This window comes from Camelina sativa, chromosome 17, assembly GCF_030686135.1.
Source record: "Camelina sativa cultivar CO46 ecotype springtype chromosome 17, ASM3068613v1".
Lineage (NCBI taxonomy): Eukaryota > Viridiplantae > Streptophyta > Magnoliopsida > Brassicales > Brassicaceae > Camelina > Camelina sativa.
In genome coordinates, this window is record NC_141896.1 from 14,525,499 (window position 1) to 14,542,649 (window position 17,151).

Here is a 17,151-nt window from a genome sequence, read left to right on the forward strand (position 1 = left end):
TCTAGATTGCTATGATTTTTGAATTATTTGCTAATGGCATAGATCAACTTGGTAGTGTTTCTTGTGGTATTAAGGTTAATCAATCTGGTAGTGTTGCAGAACTAGTTTAAATGTGGGGTGATATATAAGATATCTCTTGAAGTAATGTTAAAACAAAAAATTGAATTCATGGACTGATCATGTTGTTGAATAAGGTTTTCAGCTCTAACTCAAGTGATTGATGATATACATGATGACAAATATTTCAAGAACAAAGCAGAGAGTTGATGATGAAGATGGGAAAATGGGCACTTGAGTGGAAGTTTGAGTTCGTCATTATGGAAAGCCTTCCTAAAATTCAAGAACACCTTCCTAAAAGCTACGGAATCCTTCCAAATTTTTTTAAAAATGTGTTTTTAAATCTCTTTATATGTTTTTGCTTTATTGTTTCACATATTACTTCATTAGTGATGTATAATAATTTGATTATGTGCACATATTGATGTTTTACAATAAACGTAGCAAACTGAAATATTTAACATGATGTTTTAGGAAGATCTTCCTGAACGTCAATGACTTCTTCCTAAATTTCAAGGAGTTCTTCCTAAACGTCAATGACTCCTTCCTAATGCTCTTTTTTTCTTTTCATGACGGTCTTCCTGAAATTAAAGAAATCATCTTCTTATAATTATAAGAGAAGTACAAATTGGAGAATGTCCAAAATTCATAATCTAATTACTCAAATTGCCATTGAATTATTAAGAAAGGAGACACTTTCTTGAAATCAAGAAGGACAAAAATGACTTAAAAAACTAAAGATTTGATTTTAGCTGTAGGGTCCGCGTGTTTATCCGATTACACACCGGATAATCTGACAACCTATCCTGCTGCATGGATATTGATTTAAAATTGGGCCTTACTATTGTAAAATATTTTGTATGCATGTTGGGCCTTGCATATAGGATAAATCCTGCAAAACAGACAAAAATGTAATAGTTGTTTGTTTGTTACTAATCGAGGAATATAGCCTAAAAATATCCATAATTGAACGTAGGCCTAGGCATTTTAACCGAATCCGAAACCCGAACCCGAACCCGACCCGAAATAGGCAGTTCGGTTCAGATTCGGATAGTACTAAATACCCCATCGGATTTAGTTTCTTTGAAATTCGGATATCCAATCGGGTTCGGGTAATATCCGAACCCGATCGGATATCCGAATTAACTCGAAATAAATAAAAAATGCATCTAAGTGGATTTGAACCCAATACCTTAGGCATTTACTAGTGCATCATAAACCATTCTGCCACCTTAGTTTTATGTCAAAGTATGAAAACGTTAATTATTTATATATATATATATATATATATATATCTAATTATGTATTCTAAAATTGATTTATTTTTTTTTCTCAATCAACAGAACCTATAATCGTTTTTTTACTACCCAGATCAATTTTACTAGAAACACTAGGTTCGAACCCGCGGTATACCGCGGGTCAAATGTTTTCTAATTTATGAGTTATAATCTTTTATGTTTATTACTAAGTAAATTTTAGTTTGCAATTATTTAATCTCTATTAGGTTTGAATCCGCAGTATCGAGAGACTATTTTTCCTATATATTGTGTTTTTAATATATTGTGGGTTTGCTGTATTTTCGATTGTTAGTTATTTAGGGTAAGAGTTATTGTATTATACATCGAATTTAAGTGTAAGTTTTAGTGTTTTACTATTTATCAAAGTGAATTAGTAGGTTTATGTTTTTCTTGGGGTCATATATTGATATTGGTGTAGTGTTGTTATTTAATATTAGTATTGTGAATTGGAATATATATTTTTTAGAGTTTGTGTGTTGTTAAAATGACTATTGTTTTCATATTATTACTTTCTAATGTCTTGTGACAGTTTTTCTATTGTTTGAGTTAGATAATTTTTATTTTTTAATAAAAATGGTCAATTACATATTATAATTTTTTTTATTGTTTGATATTTTACAAATTTCTCAGTGGTATACCACGAAGCAATTTTTTCATCTTTTACTTATATATATATATATATATATATATATATCAAGTTTCTTTGAGTTTTAATATAAATGTTATAATATTATATATTCTTACAGTAATTAATGGTATGTGTTATTGGATATATGGATATATGAAAAAGTGTAAAAAATCACTGGACGAAATGATTTACCCATGTTGTAGCACCATGTGAAATTATTTTATAAGTGATATGAATGTCGGTCCAAACCCGTCCTACCATATAGTTCCGTCCAATGATATTTATACTCTATAAGTTTTGAATGTTTATAATATTTTAAGTTTTAAATTATCACTTTTTGGACCCGTGTTACAACACAAAACAATATCGTTTTTTGTTATGTTTTACATAATTTATAACTTAAAATTAGAATTTTTAAAACTTATTATTGGATAATTTGTAAATTTTTAAATTTGTTTCGTATTGTAGAATTATATACGGTGGGTTAGTTTATATATCTTTTATGTATATACAACTTAAAAATACTTTTGTTTGGAAAAAAATTCAAGTAAAATTACCTGTTAAAAAGTAAAAAGGTGTGTATAATATTTTTTTGGGTTAGTATAAAAAATATGGATATAATTTGTAAGTTAATTAATTCTAATCTATTATTACAAATCTGTGTGATATATGAAATAAAGACAATAATACAAATACACAAAAAAAAACCCACTAATCACTCGGGCCTTAACTAATAAAATGGACCATAGACCTTCTTTCTTCTCTCTTCTTCTTCTTTCTTCCACGACAAAGACGTTTTCTTCTTTTATTTTTTCTTTTTACAATTCTTCAAACTTTCCCATCTTCTCACACCTCTTTTCTAATTTTTCTTGCATCTTCCTAGTGATTTCCGATGAAATTACTCAACGACCTTACCACACAGCCGCCATGTATGGGTATCCTTGTCGAGATTTTTAATCGGAATTGTATGCTGCTGAAATCGTGGGTTCGTAGTCAATTTGTTGATTGATATGTAGTGGTGTTCTCGAAAGAGTTTATCGGCGGATAGTGGATCAAACTTCGAAATTTTCGATTGATTCTCGAATAGCTAAGCTATTCTTATAGTCATCGCGTTGCCGTAAGTTCTTTGTCTTCTTCTTCTCTTTTTAATATGTCTTTCTTGGACAGCCAATTGTTATAAGAGTTAACCTATTGATTATGTACTCAATTTTGTTAAGAATTCAACAACTTAATTGGTTGGCCAAGAAAAATTCTTACAGGATTGTTAATAGAAGAAAATACAGACAAGGTTTGGGTTGTTTAGTGAATTTAGATTTGACAATTTCATATATATATATATATACAATTGTTTTGTTTCGTAGGTGCCACTTTATGATCCAAAAAAAAAAAGGAAGAAGCTAAGATATTAGCAATCAATCTCGATAAAGTTTAGAAACAAACTCATATATATATAGTTCTGTATCTGTCGATGAAATCGCTCACATAATGATTGAAGTTTGCTTGGTAATAATATATGATTTCTCCTTTTCAACACTCACTTTGTAAATGGAGTCACCTGGCATTTTTTTTTAAAAGGGCATGTTTAATACGACATATAGAAGGGCTTCATATAACACAGTATTATCATAGTAGAAGTATAAGAAAACGAACCATTGGAGATGTCAAAATTAATTTGTTTGCTTGTGCTTTGGAATAGTCGGGTCGAGCTTGGTGATTTTGGGTGAGGTGAATGATAGCCCTTATGGGTACCGAGGTTTGTTCATTAGAACAGCTTCTTTCTTTGAAAGATGACTTGGCTGCTTCTGGACATCACTGAGTGATTTTGGCTTCACGTCTCTCGGAGGTAAGCGTAAGATGCAACCATTGGTTTCTTGTTCTAATGACTTGTATGCTTGAGAAATGTTTTTTTTGCTTGATGAGTGATGAATGTGTTTAATGTTGGATTATTTATAGTGGTCTAGTAGTTTAGGGTATCGTATAGGATCCGTTATTGATTGAGTGGTTGATGATTGCGAGATTATTGGTTCTGTTTAGGATTAAATTATGATTGTGATTGAATTTGAAATCAATGTTGATTGATAGTCAGGCAAATGGAGATAATGCAGAGAGATTTGAGGGCGGGATTGATACAGTAAATATTGTGTTTATAGTTTCCATAGTTTATCCTTTGGAATATTCTTGAGATTGATTGTCGATAGTGTCAAGTATGGGCTGATGGACAATCTTCTTATAATTAAATAGGAATGCTAATATGGCCTTTTTCGTGTGAGGCCCAAAAGAGATGGAACCGGGTTTGCTGGAAAAAGACGCGGATCCTACGTTAAATGGGTCGGGGTTTTTGTATTTTAAATTTTTGGACACATTTACCCTGCTCAATTAATCGATTCATTGTCCTTTTATATGTATTCAGTGGCAATTGCTGTAAATACAGTGAGGATTTCGGACATTTTTAAAAACGTACTCTTCTTTTAATTATAAGAAGATGATAAGCAGATCTACAAAAAAAAAAAGGATAGTTTGTGGAGTTTGAAGAGTAAGTGAGGTTGGTAGATAAATATGAATCAATTTGCTATAGATATTAGATTTGGTAGGGAATTTGAAGGATTTAATTTTTGAAGTATTGGTCATGGATAAACAAATCTAGGGTTTTTGGCTGAAAAAGAGAGACGAAGAAGAAAGAGACAAGAAGAGGAAGATAGAAAGTTTTTTTTTTCTTTCACGACAGAAAAAAAAGATTTTTTTTTTAATGACTTCGGGTAATCCGAAATTACCCGAACCCGAAGACACCCGATCCGAACCCGACCCGATATTAGAAAATACCCGATCGGGTTTTATATCTCTACATCCGAAAATCCGAAAATCCGAAGATCCGAACCCGAATCCGATCAGATACCCGAATGCCCAGGCCTAATTGAACGGTAATAATGGCATATGTTTAAATGTTAATATCTGCCTAAATCACACAATGCAAATCACTGAAATTTTGACTAATAATTCTCCAGTCACCTTATAATTAGCATACAATTACCATATTTGCCACACAATACACTTACCAAAAAAACAAAAATAAACATCGAACATAGCTAAATCGATACCAAAAAATCAATGCTAATTATGCGTATCAAAGATTTTTGTGCTTGCACAAGAAATCTATCATTTATTGCTTCTAACCTAAACGCTAATATATGAATCACCTATAAACATCATCATGAAACGCATAGACCCAATCATAACACATTCACCAATTTTCAAATACAAGCTTTGAAACACATACCTCGCAATGACTGCATCCTACGAGATGTGAAGCCTTTCAAGACTTCATAGAAAGTGCAATTCAGGGTTCTTCATACCTGGGAGACATATACACCAATGTTTGGTGAAACAGTTGACATGATACTCGATGATGCCAAGGTAAACATAAAGATCTTATATTGTTGTATACATACTGTAACAACCCGTCCCGTGGACCCCACTAGCCTCACTGCTAGCACGCTAGCCTCACTGCTAGCCGCCCAAACGGACCCCAAGCTGGCCCTGCAGGGCATCGATCCTAACCCATCACTGTGGATATCCCAATCCACCAGTAGGTTATTGGTGTACCAGACGTTCCTCGAACCCTGGTCCTCACCCTTTAACAACCTTCCCACAGGACAAGTTGCCACCAATTGACCTGCAGATCAATTGGTGACAGCTTCTCCTGTGGGAAGGTTGTTAAAGGGTGGGGACCAGGGTTCGAGGAACGCCTGGTGCACCAATAACCTACTGTGGATTTGGATGAATAGTTCCATTTGCCCAGTGAGGGGTTAGGATCGATGCCTTGCAGGGCCAGCTTCGGGCCTATGGGGGCAAGCTAGCGGTGGGCTAGTGGGGTCAACAGGACGGGTTGTCACACATACACATTCAGCAGTATTTATGTTCATAAACCTAACCTACTGTTATGTCATTTTCAGGGTACAAAGTTCACTCTTATGTGAAAAAGGATCTAATGAACCGGTCCCAAAAATTCAAGAGGAGAAGTCATGCAATTCATATGAATTTAATATTTGAATGTAACATATGATTCAATATAAAATGTTGAGATTTAGAGGTTAGAAGCAACTCTGACCTCCTTATCCTTCTATGTGAGAGTTGGCAGATCGATATGAACTTGAAAGACATGTAGAGTGAGAGAACCAGCCAAAGTAGCAGCATTCCTTGACAGGCAAATGACATCATCTCTTTTAACTTCATCAACCTGCATGTTCGTTTGGGAGGTAAGTCTTCCAATATAGCCATCTAAAAATGTCTAAATTTTAATATAGAGAAACCATCAGACGTATATTTGTAAGCTTTTTATTTTATTTATACCTAAAGCCTAACTCATGTTGTGTCACTACCAATTATTGCCTAACAAATATACTATGAGCAATCGATCCATGCGAAATCCTAATTCGATGAAGAGCTGCTACATATCAAAGAATTAGGATTTTAAAGCATCAAGCAGTGAGAGAGCTCATGGATTTGGAAGGCTCGGATCCTCGAGAAGAAGATGGCTCAAATGCATCTTCGGTTATGGAAGTGGAGAGAGATCTCACAGGCAATGTTTGCTATTTAGTTTCTGATGGAGATGGAGAATGGAATTTTGAAAGGAAAAAAAAACAAAATTGTATTGACAGAGGATATAGTTATATGGATTATATAGCAGAATCAATAATATTCAAAAAAAAAAAAAACTTATTTTCACCAAAATAAGAGACTTAAATCAATTTAAGAAGTAGCAAACTCAGTGAGAAAAAGAGTTCTTACACAATTGTTACGGAATAACCAGCCTTGGAGATAGATAAGAGTAGTTCTTTCCATTTAGGTAACCATTCGTGATGGGATAAGACAAAATCGGAGGCAAACACATAGAATTGTTAATTATATAATTACATGATTGGTTGATCTAGTGGAGGGAAGGTGGTAAGAAACGAAAAAAGATTAGTAAGAGACCAATTTTAAAGGTCACGGAGGAAGAACCGAGGAAGAGAGGAGGAAAGAGACAAAGGAACAATGACTTTAGATGTCTTTCTTCGGCTGATTTTTGTTTTGCTCCAACTCAAAATATAATAAATCTTATTATAATCATACAAATTATATGACCACTAGATTTTGACCCGTGCATATAATTATTTGTAAAATTTAATATAATAGAATTTGAAATAATTTTTACAACATAATTTGGTTGTATATTATCAATTTATTTTTAGTAATTTTAACAATATATTTTGGTACTATATTATCAATTTATATGTTAATACTAAAAGTAGGGGTGTCAATCGGGCTGGTCCGACCCGGTCCAGCCCGAAACCTGTAAAGCCCGCAAATGTTTGAGCCTGGCCCGGCCCGGCCCGAAATATTTTCGAGCCTATATTTCAAAGTCCGAGTCCGGTCCTAAAAGGGCTACAGGGCTTTTCGGCTTTTTCCGGGCTTATGTTAGAGATCAAAAATTCAAACTTATAAGCCTTAAAAAGCAGTGTCTAAAGGTGAACTATAAAACAAATCAATCAAAATTTTAATAACTTATCTATATTTACTACAACCAACTTAATTTACAAGAAAAAGTTTATAACTAAATAAAATTTTAATACTTTAACCAAATAAAACAATATATAATTCATATAAAATATAATAGATAACTTTAAAAAGTATTAAATAAGGTTACTAAGTAAATATGAAAACTATGATTAGAGTTTAAAACTTTATTTACAATAAATCATTAATCAAATATTGCAATCAAACAAAAATGTTAACATAAAAGTACAAATATTTCTGTTAAAGGGCTTTCCGGGCTGGTCCGAGCTTGGCCGGGCTAAGCCCGAAAAACCCTATAGCCCAAACGGGCTGAGCCCGGAAGGCCCGATCTTTTTCTGGACATATATATTTAAATCCGAGTCTGATGTTTTTCAGGACCGGGACAGGCCAGCCCGCGGACTTTGGCCCTAATTGACATGCCTAACTAAAAGTAACAATAATTTGTTAAAAGTAATATATTGGTAAGTATTTTACTATATAATTTGGTCGAATTATAAAATATCTATTAATAACGCTAGTTTTTGACAAAATATTAAAATGAGAAATAGGCTATTTTTTTAAAGATAAAACAGAAAAAAGAAGAGACCCCATAAAGTAATAAAGTAATGAGAATATTTGTGTGATTGTTTAAAAAGTAAGAACTAATGAAAATACTACACTAATTATTTGAATTAGAGGAACTAATTTTCTCAGGCTGTGATTGGCGACATAGGGAAAGCGTATTTGAACAGAATAAAGTAAAAACCACATGTTGTACACCATTCAGATCAAATATAACAATTTGCGATTTTCAACACAAAAAAGAAATAAAAAAATTTGCGGTTTTGTAGGTGTAATATTACACAGGACCGCACATCAACATCTCAACATACTTTTATCCAGCGGTTTTAGTTAAAATCCGCTAAAGTAACTGACCATTGGAGAAAACCTTTTTATTTTTATTTTTTTTGTTTACTAAAATTTGTTATGTGTATATATTTTTCCAAAAATCACATATACAAGTAATAGGTTATGTATTTCATTATTAGTGCATATAATATTTTATTATAATAAAAGTTTATGTATAAAGCCAACTTAGTTATATTTTTTTTTATTTTTAAATAATAATTACAAAACTGTTACTAATTTATTAATAGAAATATTATTCTAAGAGATCAAATATACATATATATATATATATATAAGATATTTTTATATATATCTTTTTGTAAATAACACAAATGTTTGTGTAAATAGCACAAATGTTAAATAAATTATAAATAATGTCTTTTAGTTTTGCATAAAATATATCTACATAATAGTTTAAATAATTTTTGGTATTTAAGGTTTGAAATATTTTTTCATTAACACAAAAAAATTAATAATTTACAATTATATTAATTATTTATTATTTTGTACCGCTTATTCTAAAACCGCAATTTTGTTTTCACTAATCAAACATTATTCTGTACCGCTTATTTTGTACAAACCGCACTTGTCCCGCAAATAACGCAGAGATCTGCATAATATTTTTTAAATATATAACTAATATTGAATAAAAAAATTAAATAACTAACATATTTTTAATAACAAAAGTTCTGTGTATCTTTTCTTTATTCTTTCTCTTGTTCAAGTAACTTTAGAATGCATGTTCAAGAAAAAAAAATTATTTTTTCATTTTATCTTTAAATAAATTTCAAAATGTAATATATATAAGTAATTTTAGTATTATGAATGTACAACCATAAATCAAGTTTTCTTAACAATAAATGAATTTATTTAAAAAATTAATATATTAACAACTAGATTTGAAAAAAATATAATCTATACTAGTTTTTTTATTGTGTAATATTTGTTATGATTGAATTTGTTTATTGTTTTTAACATTGAATAAACATATACATGATTAAATTTTAATTTTAATAAAATTTCATATTTAAAGTTCATAAATGATATATTTAAATTATAAATAAAAAATAAAGAACCAAAATGTTAATAACTTATGAATACTAATTATTAATAAATTTATTTATAATATATGTAATCCGCACCGCTTTTCCTTTTTTACCATTCACACAATTAATACTGAACCGCAAATAGTTTTTTCACCAATCAAATATCATTCTGTACCGCTTATTTTATAGAAACCGCACTTGTCCCGCAAACCGCACGTATCGCAGTTGAACCGTACCGCACTCCAAAACCGCTTTTCCCGTACAACCAAAACCGGTCACCATTCGGACCCTCAGTTTGGACCCTCAGTTTGTTTTTTTTGGAAAACTCGTTTGGTTTACTGTTAAATAAATAAAAGGAAAGGAGATTACTTAAAAAAAAAATCAGAAAAAGGAGATAATGTAAAATCCTCTCCTTTGTCGGAACTATACTATGCCACCTAATTGCGATTTGAGCCAGCGCAGCCCATACCTTCTTCTCTCTTTCACCACTGTTCTTTCGCCATACCTCTTTCCTTTCATCACCGTTCTCTCTCTCTCTCTCTCTCTCTCTCTCTGTTATATGTTCAGGTAATTTCCTTTCTTGTAAGTTTTTTTAATTTAGTAAGAATCACTTCTTAAATTTGACAACAAAGTAATTGACTTGAGAAATACAGATGCCTATTTAATTTGCGACTGTCAACCACGTTATCAATTATTCTGATCAATGTTCTCCGTAATCTATTATATTGTATACTCGATTTGGTTTATTAGATCACAACCGATTTGACAATTCAGTTTTGATTTTAATTTAATTCAGTTTTTATTCAACTATTCAGTCTCTGATTATTTATTTATTTATTTAGTTTTTGGCAAACTTCAGTCTCTGATTATAAGTGATATTTTCTTCAGTTTCTTTAGTTACCTTATGTTTTGGGAATGAAATATTTCAGTCAATTTGTTCTATTGCTAACTCTATGTATTTCTTGTTTTTAGTTCTGTGAATATTGGACAGATTGTGAACCAAAAGTTGGACAAAATGGTTCGATTTTTTATGTACTTATTTTATCTCTTTTTATTAAGGATTACTGGCTATTGGAATTGAAACTTATAAACAATTCGTATAAACTTTCATGTCAATTTTACAGCTGAGAGGTTCTAAGGATTTTGAACTACAAACACAACATCCGTAATATGTCCGTTATAGCTCAAGTTGACGACGGTATAATCTTGACCTTCAAGCTCCTCAAGCTCTTCTATTTTAAGACAGATTTCGGCTACATATCTATCCTCAATCTATTATCTTTTACGTAGACTGATTAGCATATATGGTCTAACCAAATCACGATATCTTCAGTGGATGCAGTTGATATTGGAGTAGACATGCCATTGACATTATTGCAGCTTCATTCCATCTCTAAGGTATTTATCGTTGCTTGGTTTAACTTTTTAAAAAGTAGCTAAAAATTCGAGTAAGAGTCATGATTAGGAAAATTAGAAACATTAAACCAAAACAAAAAAAACATAGCAACTGTGTTCTTCAAATAGAAAATGGATCGCATTGACTGTTATTATTCTTCTTATTGAAGGACACCTAGAGCAGAACATGCATCTCTAAACGTAGGATCTAAATGCCATCAACAGTACGTAAAACTTCAAAACTGGTTTCACCTCTTCTATGTGTTAAAAGGATTCTCATGTAAAACTGATCACCAATAGCTGTTGACCTAAATTGCATCTGAGTAACACCTGAATTTCTTTTACGCCTGGTCCACTTTTTAGTAATTATGTTCCAAACAAAGTGTTTAGGGAAACTCAGTGTAAGTCAGCTGTTTTGCTTCTGGGTTGTGTGTGTTCATCTTCATCCACTCCAAAAATTGAGAACCATGAGAGTAATAGAGAGATATCTTGGAACTGAAAAAAAAAAGATTATAATCAATATAAGTAAAGATAAACAGAATATAATAAAAATGGAGAAACTAATTGATTCAATAACTTGAACAGACGGTATCAAGCGGTGACTATCATTCCCAGAGAAGTGAAAGAAGCAAAGGAACAGACGTTATCAAGCGGTGACAATCGTTCCCAGAGAAGTGAAAGAAGCAAATGAATACTGTAAGTACAACTAACCTGGATTTAAATAGGAGAATAAATCATCTTGCCCTGATCTTTGCTTGTACGTAGTGGTGTTAGTGTCAGAAAATTACGGGATAAGTACATATGAAGTTTATATAAAATAGAGTTGAATATGAAAACAAACACCTGAGAGGTTTAAGTAATCTGATCAATAGATTCCCAGCTACGTAATGGGAAAGAATCTTCAACTTTGTTGCTCAAATCAGGTGTCATGAGTTGAGAAACTCTAAGAACTTCATCTGGTTCCTATTGACCAGCCTGCAAAGTTTGTTGAAAATAAGGGAAGATATCGTCAAGATTTTTCCTTTTAACAAAGAATTTGCTTATAAAATTTAAGAAAAATAAAAGACTTACTGCATTTTAAATTCAGCAATCTCAGATAAGTCTCCATCAAGAAACAACTTTGTTGATGTCCCTTTTGGTCACAATTAGAATGTTTAGTTCGGTCAAGGGAGGGTCGAAGTTCTCTTTATTGTATCGGTGCCGAGGCACTAAAGGACGGGCTACAACACAATGTAAACGAGTTACAAACAAAGTAATCGACGGGCTGATAGCTCGTCAACTCTCCGAGCTATAGGCTTGAAAAACGTTGACTTTTTCTTGGACGAGCTGAGCTCTGGTTCTTGCTGTACGAATTCTGCTGCCTTTTTCACGATCCCTTGAAATGCGGGCCGTACGCCTGTATTTATAGGGAATCGTGTCGGTTCGTCCATATAAAAGACCATAATACCCTCCCTTCCTTTGGAGATTTATCATGGGCTTTTTCCTGGGCCAGGCCTCTTGTTTGAGGTGTGGATCCACCCTCAACAGTAGTCCCCCCCCTCCACCTTTAGTTCGTAGTCTTTAGGCGAAGAATAATTGTGAAAAGATGAAAGGACGCTTATTAGACAAACGAAGAGTCGCGCGTGAGAAAACGGTTTCCGGTGCCCAGGGTCGAATCGTTGTGTGCGGTGCTTGACGCGCGTGAAATCCAGAAGTCGTATCGTCACCGAGCGCGTGTGGCAATGATGACGCTTCCAGATCCTTCCTTCTTCCCCTATAAATATCGCTTCTCCCCTTGCCTCATTATCTTCTTCTCGCGCTTTGGTGCTGTCATCGTCCAGGTATTCTCCCTTCTTCCTATCTCGTCGTTATTTTGCTTTTAGTGTCGCGCTTTCGTTATGGATTCTCCTCGATCCTCGTCGTCTAACTCTTCCGCCGCGAGTCACCTTCGACGAGCTACAACTTCTGAATCCGGCAACTCCGCGAGATCTGTCCGTCGTCGTACTCGTTCTCCAATTTTTTCTGACTCGTCTTCAACGGATTCAGACGCGGCTCAATTCGAGGAGCTGAAGCGTCGTCTTATTCCTGGGTCGGCGGCTCCAAGCTCGTCGGGGCTCCCTTGTAGGGTTCCGTCCCTGATAGACGAGCCCCTAAACGACGACCCATCGTCTCTTTATATGGACGACGTTCCTTTGCCGACCGTCAGTCGTTTCAACCACATGCCGCCGTCATCGATAAAAATTGACGCGGCGATTGATGCAGTTCGCATCGGGAAGTTAAAAATTGACGTGACGACTGACGCGGTTAGTGCCCAGATACTAAGCACTAGGCCAAAGATTTTGATTCCGGGATCTTTTCAACGTCACTGGATGCACCTCCCGGTTTTATTTGTCTCTCGAGAAATATTTCACCGAGTGCGGGCTCACCTTCCCTCTTCCATCCTTTTTGATGACGTATTTCGCTCGTCGAAAGGCGGCTATTTCCCAATTTGCCCCGTCAACTTTTCGAAATGCTGTCGGTCTTTCGATCATGGCCGAGGCTGCAAGGGTTACGCTTACTTGTGATCACTTTGAAGAGCTGACATGTCTGAATCCGTCGAGTCGGGAGAAGACGCCCGGTCTTTATTACGTAGCTTCGGCAAAGAAGACATCGCTCGTCGAGGGTGCCAAGGGCAAAACGTATAACTGGAAAGGCTCGTACTTCTTTTTGGAAGTTACTGCGGGGTTTTGGAGGATCCGTCGATCCCTTGGTTTTCTGGGTGGAACCCTTCACCCGGTAGCCGATCCTTCTTGCTTAGTTATCTTCACTTGTATCTTTTGGCTTTACTTAACCCCTTTTTTTTTTTTGTAGTTGTTATTCCGAGGTGTCTGCTTCCGTACCCTTCTTCTTTGCAAGCCGAGATAGACGCAATTAAGCTCCATTGCCCTTACGTGTGGCCGGGTACCGAAAAAGATCGTCCAAGGAAACCACCCGGGTCTTCGAAGAAGAACAGGTAATCCTTATGTGACCGATCCAACTCTTATTTTTCTTCGAATTGTAGATTAATTCTGTTGTTTTGATTAGTTTCTCTTTTTTTTTTTTTTAGCCGAGACGATGGGTAAAATGAATATGAGTGTTCCAACGCGTCTGCTCGTTATCGCCGAGCGTCGGACTCGTCTTCCGTTCCCCGTCCAACTTCCCAGTTGGATGGTCGACGTGATCACTCGTCCTCCGGTGCTGGTTCGGCCGGGAAGGTCTCCTCTCGATCACTTCAGTCGTCTGACGCACCTCGAGACATCAATCCCAGTCCCTTCCTTTAGTTCGTCGCTCGGAGGGGTCTGGTTGTGATACGGAGGGTGTAAAGGGTCCTCCGAAAAGAAAGGACGACGCTAGCCTGGAACGACCTGACCCATCAAAAAAGCAAAGGACGTTGGATTTTGGCTGGGATTTCTCGCACACGTCCGAAGCTCGTCCTTTCCCGAACGACTCTTCAGCTTGCTCTGAACTTTTCCGGAGGATCCATTTTGGGCCTGGTCGTTTGCCTTCTGTTGATCAGATGAAGGAAGCGCATGCAGTTGCTGATGTGGCGCAAGCCTCCTTTGAGGTGTGTTTTTGTTCGTCGACTCGTTTTTGAACCTGTTTTTTGTCTTTTCATCTGTTCTTATCCTTTTTTTTTTTTTAGCTTGTCGCCCGAATCAATCGCTTAACCTCGCGCTATGAGCGCCGCGTTCGCGATCAGGAGGACGACCGGTCAGGAGCGTCGTCCTACGCAGAGAAGATTGAACGCCTCGAGGTCCAACTAGGGGAGGCTGTTCGGTCCAACCAGAGGCTTAGTGACGAAGCGTCAAAGTTTGAGAGTCAACGGCGCAAGTGGATCTCGGAGCGGGACGACCTGAAGGCAAAGCTTGAGGCGTCGGATGCGGCCTACAACAGGATGCACCTTACTCTCAACTCGGAGACGAAGAGGCTCAGAGATCGGCGGGAGGATTTCGGCTACCACGAGAGAATTAAAGCCTTTAACGAAATGGCGTGCGCGTTCAGAAATTGCTGGCCAAACATAAGAGGTACGCCGAGGCATTCAAAGCGTCGATGGAGAAATTTCTCGAGTACAACCAAGCCGTCGGGAATGTCCAAATGCTCGAAACGCTCGTCGACGAGGGTCAAATCGCTGTGCTTGAGGAGGGGTTGAAGGACAAAGTTGTCGCCGTGATGACTCAACTGAAGGGTGAAGTTGATGATCTCGATCTCCCGGATATCACCGAGGCTGACTTTGACGTGTCCAGGATCTATTCCGAGCCACTTCCTCCGGTTCCAGAGTGGATCGCTTCCCCCCCTTAGCGGCGATGCTGAAGGCGGTGACGACGTTAGGGAAGAAGGCGAGTTTGGCAGCGGGGGTCCTGAAGGGAACGCAGGCGAACAGGCAAAGGGTGACGATCGTCCTGCGGGTGGGATCGAAGAGCAGACCATCGATCGTCCTACGGAAGAGCTCCCCCGTCCTTTGACTCCTGGTTGCGAGTCTCCGACTGCTGATCCGGCGTCATAAGTGCTCCATGTTCGCACTTGCCGTGTTGAGGGGTCGGCTCCCTCATACTATCTTTCTTTTGCCGTGTTTTGGGGTCGGCTCCCTCGTACTTTATGCGCCGTGTATGGGAGTCGGCTCCCTTAAAACTTTATTCGTACTTTTGGGGGCATTAAATGAGGGGTCATTTAATGCCTTATTCTTCGAAACGTTGTTTATTGGGCTCATTAAATGCTTCTGCCGTTTGGAAACTTGTGGCTGTTGGGACTTGTGCCCCCGTTCTATAAATAGTCTGTGTTTTCCTTCACTCCTGTCTTGGGGAGTTTGTTGAGCTTGTTGTTTTTTTTGTAGGAAGAAGAAAGTTGCTCTGATGCCGGTGACAACTAGGTCAGCGTGGCTACGCAGGGCGCGGGAACAGCTCGGCGTTAGGTCTGACGAGGTGATTCAATCGGAACTCGCCTATTACAACGCTCGCATTCAACGGCTAAGGGCTTACATCATTGCCACCCGTCGTTCGTTCGAGCGTTACTACGACTTCTGTCGTATTGACGGGGTTGTGGAGTGTCTTGAACCGCTGATCGATGAAGGGCTCTTCTTCCCAAAGTGGCGATGGGATCGGTTGGTGGAAGAGCGTACCTGGCGCGAAGATCTATATGCGGAAGTGGTAGTTCCCACACTTGAGCAGGGCGACCTTGACACCCTTGGTCGGAGGCCGTTCGAGGAGTGGGAGGAGATCGAAGCTTGTCGCGATCGTATCGACGTGCTTCGCCGTTATGTGAGGCAGTTGGAGAGCACGAGTCACTACTTTAGCGAAAGTAGTCGTGTCGATGGGGTCTGTACGTACCTCGAGGACATGGTTGGACGAGGTGTAGCTATTCCGATGGACCTGCTGAAGGATGTGAAAGAGTCGTGCCGCTATTGGCAGACGACAATTGGCGGGTTGGAATTTAACGTGCCTTCCAACGCCGATCTAGGGATTGAATGACTTGTCTTTGGTTTGTTGTTGTTGTTTTTTTTTTTTGTTTTTTTTTTTTTTTTTTGGTTTGTGCCGTAATGGGGTCGGCACCCGTATCAGACTGTTTCGCCTCTCTTTTTTTTTTAACAAGTTAAAATTTCATGTTACTTTCGAGAATTCTACTTTCACTCTTTTTTTTTTCTTTGAAAAAGTGCGACTCGTGATGGTCGGCTTACCCTTTTAGTGCGAGTTAGACTCGGCTTAAAATAACCGGGGGCGACCGTTAATAGTCGGCTTACCCTTTTTGTGCGAGTGCGACTCGGCTTAGAATAATACGTCGGAACGTCGGGTCATTACCGGGCCAGGGTAATAACTAAAATGATTCGCAAATGTCGAGATATATTTTTTGAAAAAGAAATTTTATATACTGCGACTGGGTCCCGTAGAATGGGACTGCCTACGTACCCCCCGATCAGGAGGGATCAAGCCGATCGTAGTTCACATTTACATGCTTATTCATACTTATAGAAAGGACGAGCTACACATAGCCGAGCTCGCTTGGTGATTTTCAGTAGTAGTAACGCTTGAGATGCATTGAATTCCAAGACCTCGGCACTGGTTTGCCGCCCATGGTTTAAGAGTTCGTACACGCCGGGATGGACGACCTTAGACACTATATATGGACCTTCCAATTAGCTCCCATTTTCCCGGCATCCTGTTCGGCGGTATTCTCAAAGACCTTGCGAAGGACGAGATCACCTTCGTCAAAATGCCGATTATGGACCTTTTTGTTATAGTACTTAGCTGCGGCGAGTTGATAGTTCTGGATTCGTAGGAGTGCTTTGTCTCGTTCT

General features: G+C 37.1%; 2 protein-coding genes and 3 long non-coding RNA genes across 9 annotated transcripts; 3 read left to right on the forward strand and 2 right to left on the reverse strand.

The window, feature by feature from the left end:
- The first annotated feature begins 2,743 nt into the window (after positions 1 to 2,743).
- Positions 2,744 to 4,458, forward strand: LOC147923728 (uncharacterized). Of its 3 annotated transcripts, none has more exons than XR_015585999.1 (3): positions 2,754 to 3,100; positions 3,680 to 3,826; positions 4,066 to 4,458. It is a non-coding gene; the product is annotated as an uncharacterized LOC147923728 (long non-coding RNA). The 3 variants fall into 3 exon arrangements; XR_015585998.1 differs by having other exon boundaries at positions 4,225 to 4,458; XR_015585997.1 differs by having other exon boundaries at positions 2,744 to 3,100; positions 3,680 to 4,209.
- On the reverse strand, positions 3,373 to 3,768 carry LOC147923729 (uncharacterized). The gene is made up of 2 exons (XR_015586001.1): positions 3,634 to 3,768; positions 3,373 to 3,538 (listed from the first exon to the last, which is right to left on the reverse strand). It is a non-coding gene; the product is annotated as an uncharacterized LOC147923729 (long non-coding RNA).
- A 572-nt stretch (positions 4,459 to 5,030) lies between the features above and the next one.
- On the reverse strand, positions 5,031 to 6,875 carry LOC147923730 (uncharacterized). Its single transcript, XR_015586002.1, has 3 exons — positions 6,769 to 6,875; positions 6,089 to 6,217; positions 5,031 to 5,333 (listed from the first exon to the last, which is right to left on the reverse strand). It is a non-coding gene; the product is annotated as an uncharacterized LOC147923730 (long non-coding RNA).
- A 3,020-nt stretch (positions 6,876 to 9,895) lies between these two features.
- On the forward strand, positions 9,896 to 16,536 carry LOC147923731 (uncharacterized). 3 transcript variants are annotated; one of them, XR_015586005.1, is made up of 6 exons: positions 9,897 to 10,037; positions 10,443 to 10,488; positions 10,595 to 10,668; positions 10,804 to 10,868; positions 11,451 to 11,561; positions 13,695 to 13,836. XR_015586005.1 is itself a non-coding variant. In XM_087494107.1 (6 exons), the coding sequence occupies exon 6, from the start codon at positions 15,713 to 15,715 to the stop codon at positions 16,325 to 16,327; it is 615 nt and encodes a 204-aa protein (XP_087350233.1). In that variant the 5' UTR covers positions 9,897 to 10,037; positions 10,443 to 10,488; positions 10,595 to 10,668; positions 10,804 to 10,868; positions 11,451 to 11,561; positions 15,694 to 15,712; the 3' UTR covers positions 16,328 to 16,536. The 3 variants fall into 3 exon arrangements, 2 of the variants coding, with proteins under 2 accessions (XP_087350234.1, XP_087350233.1); XM_087494107.1 differs by lacking the exon at positions 13,695 to 13,836 and adding an exon at positions 15,694 to 16,536; XM_087494108.1 differs by lacking the exons at positions 10,443 to 10,488; positions 13,695 to 13,836 and adding an exon at positions 15,694 to 16,536 and having other exon boundaries at positions 9,896 to 10,037.
- Positions 13,930 to 15,607, forward strand: LOC147923732 (uncharacterized). The gene is made up of 2 exons (XM_087494109.1): positions 13,930 to 14,427; positions 14,506 to 15,607. Exons 1-2 carry the CDS (start codon positions 14,380 to 14,382, stop codon positions 15,010 to 15,012), a joined length of 555 nt encoding a protein of 184 aa, XP_087350235.1. The 5' UTR covers positions 13,930 to 14,379; the 3' UTR covers positions 15,013 to 15,607.
- Positions 16,537 to 17,151: the final 615 nt, after the last annotated feature.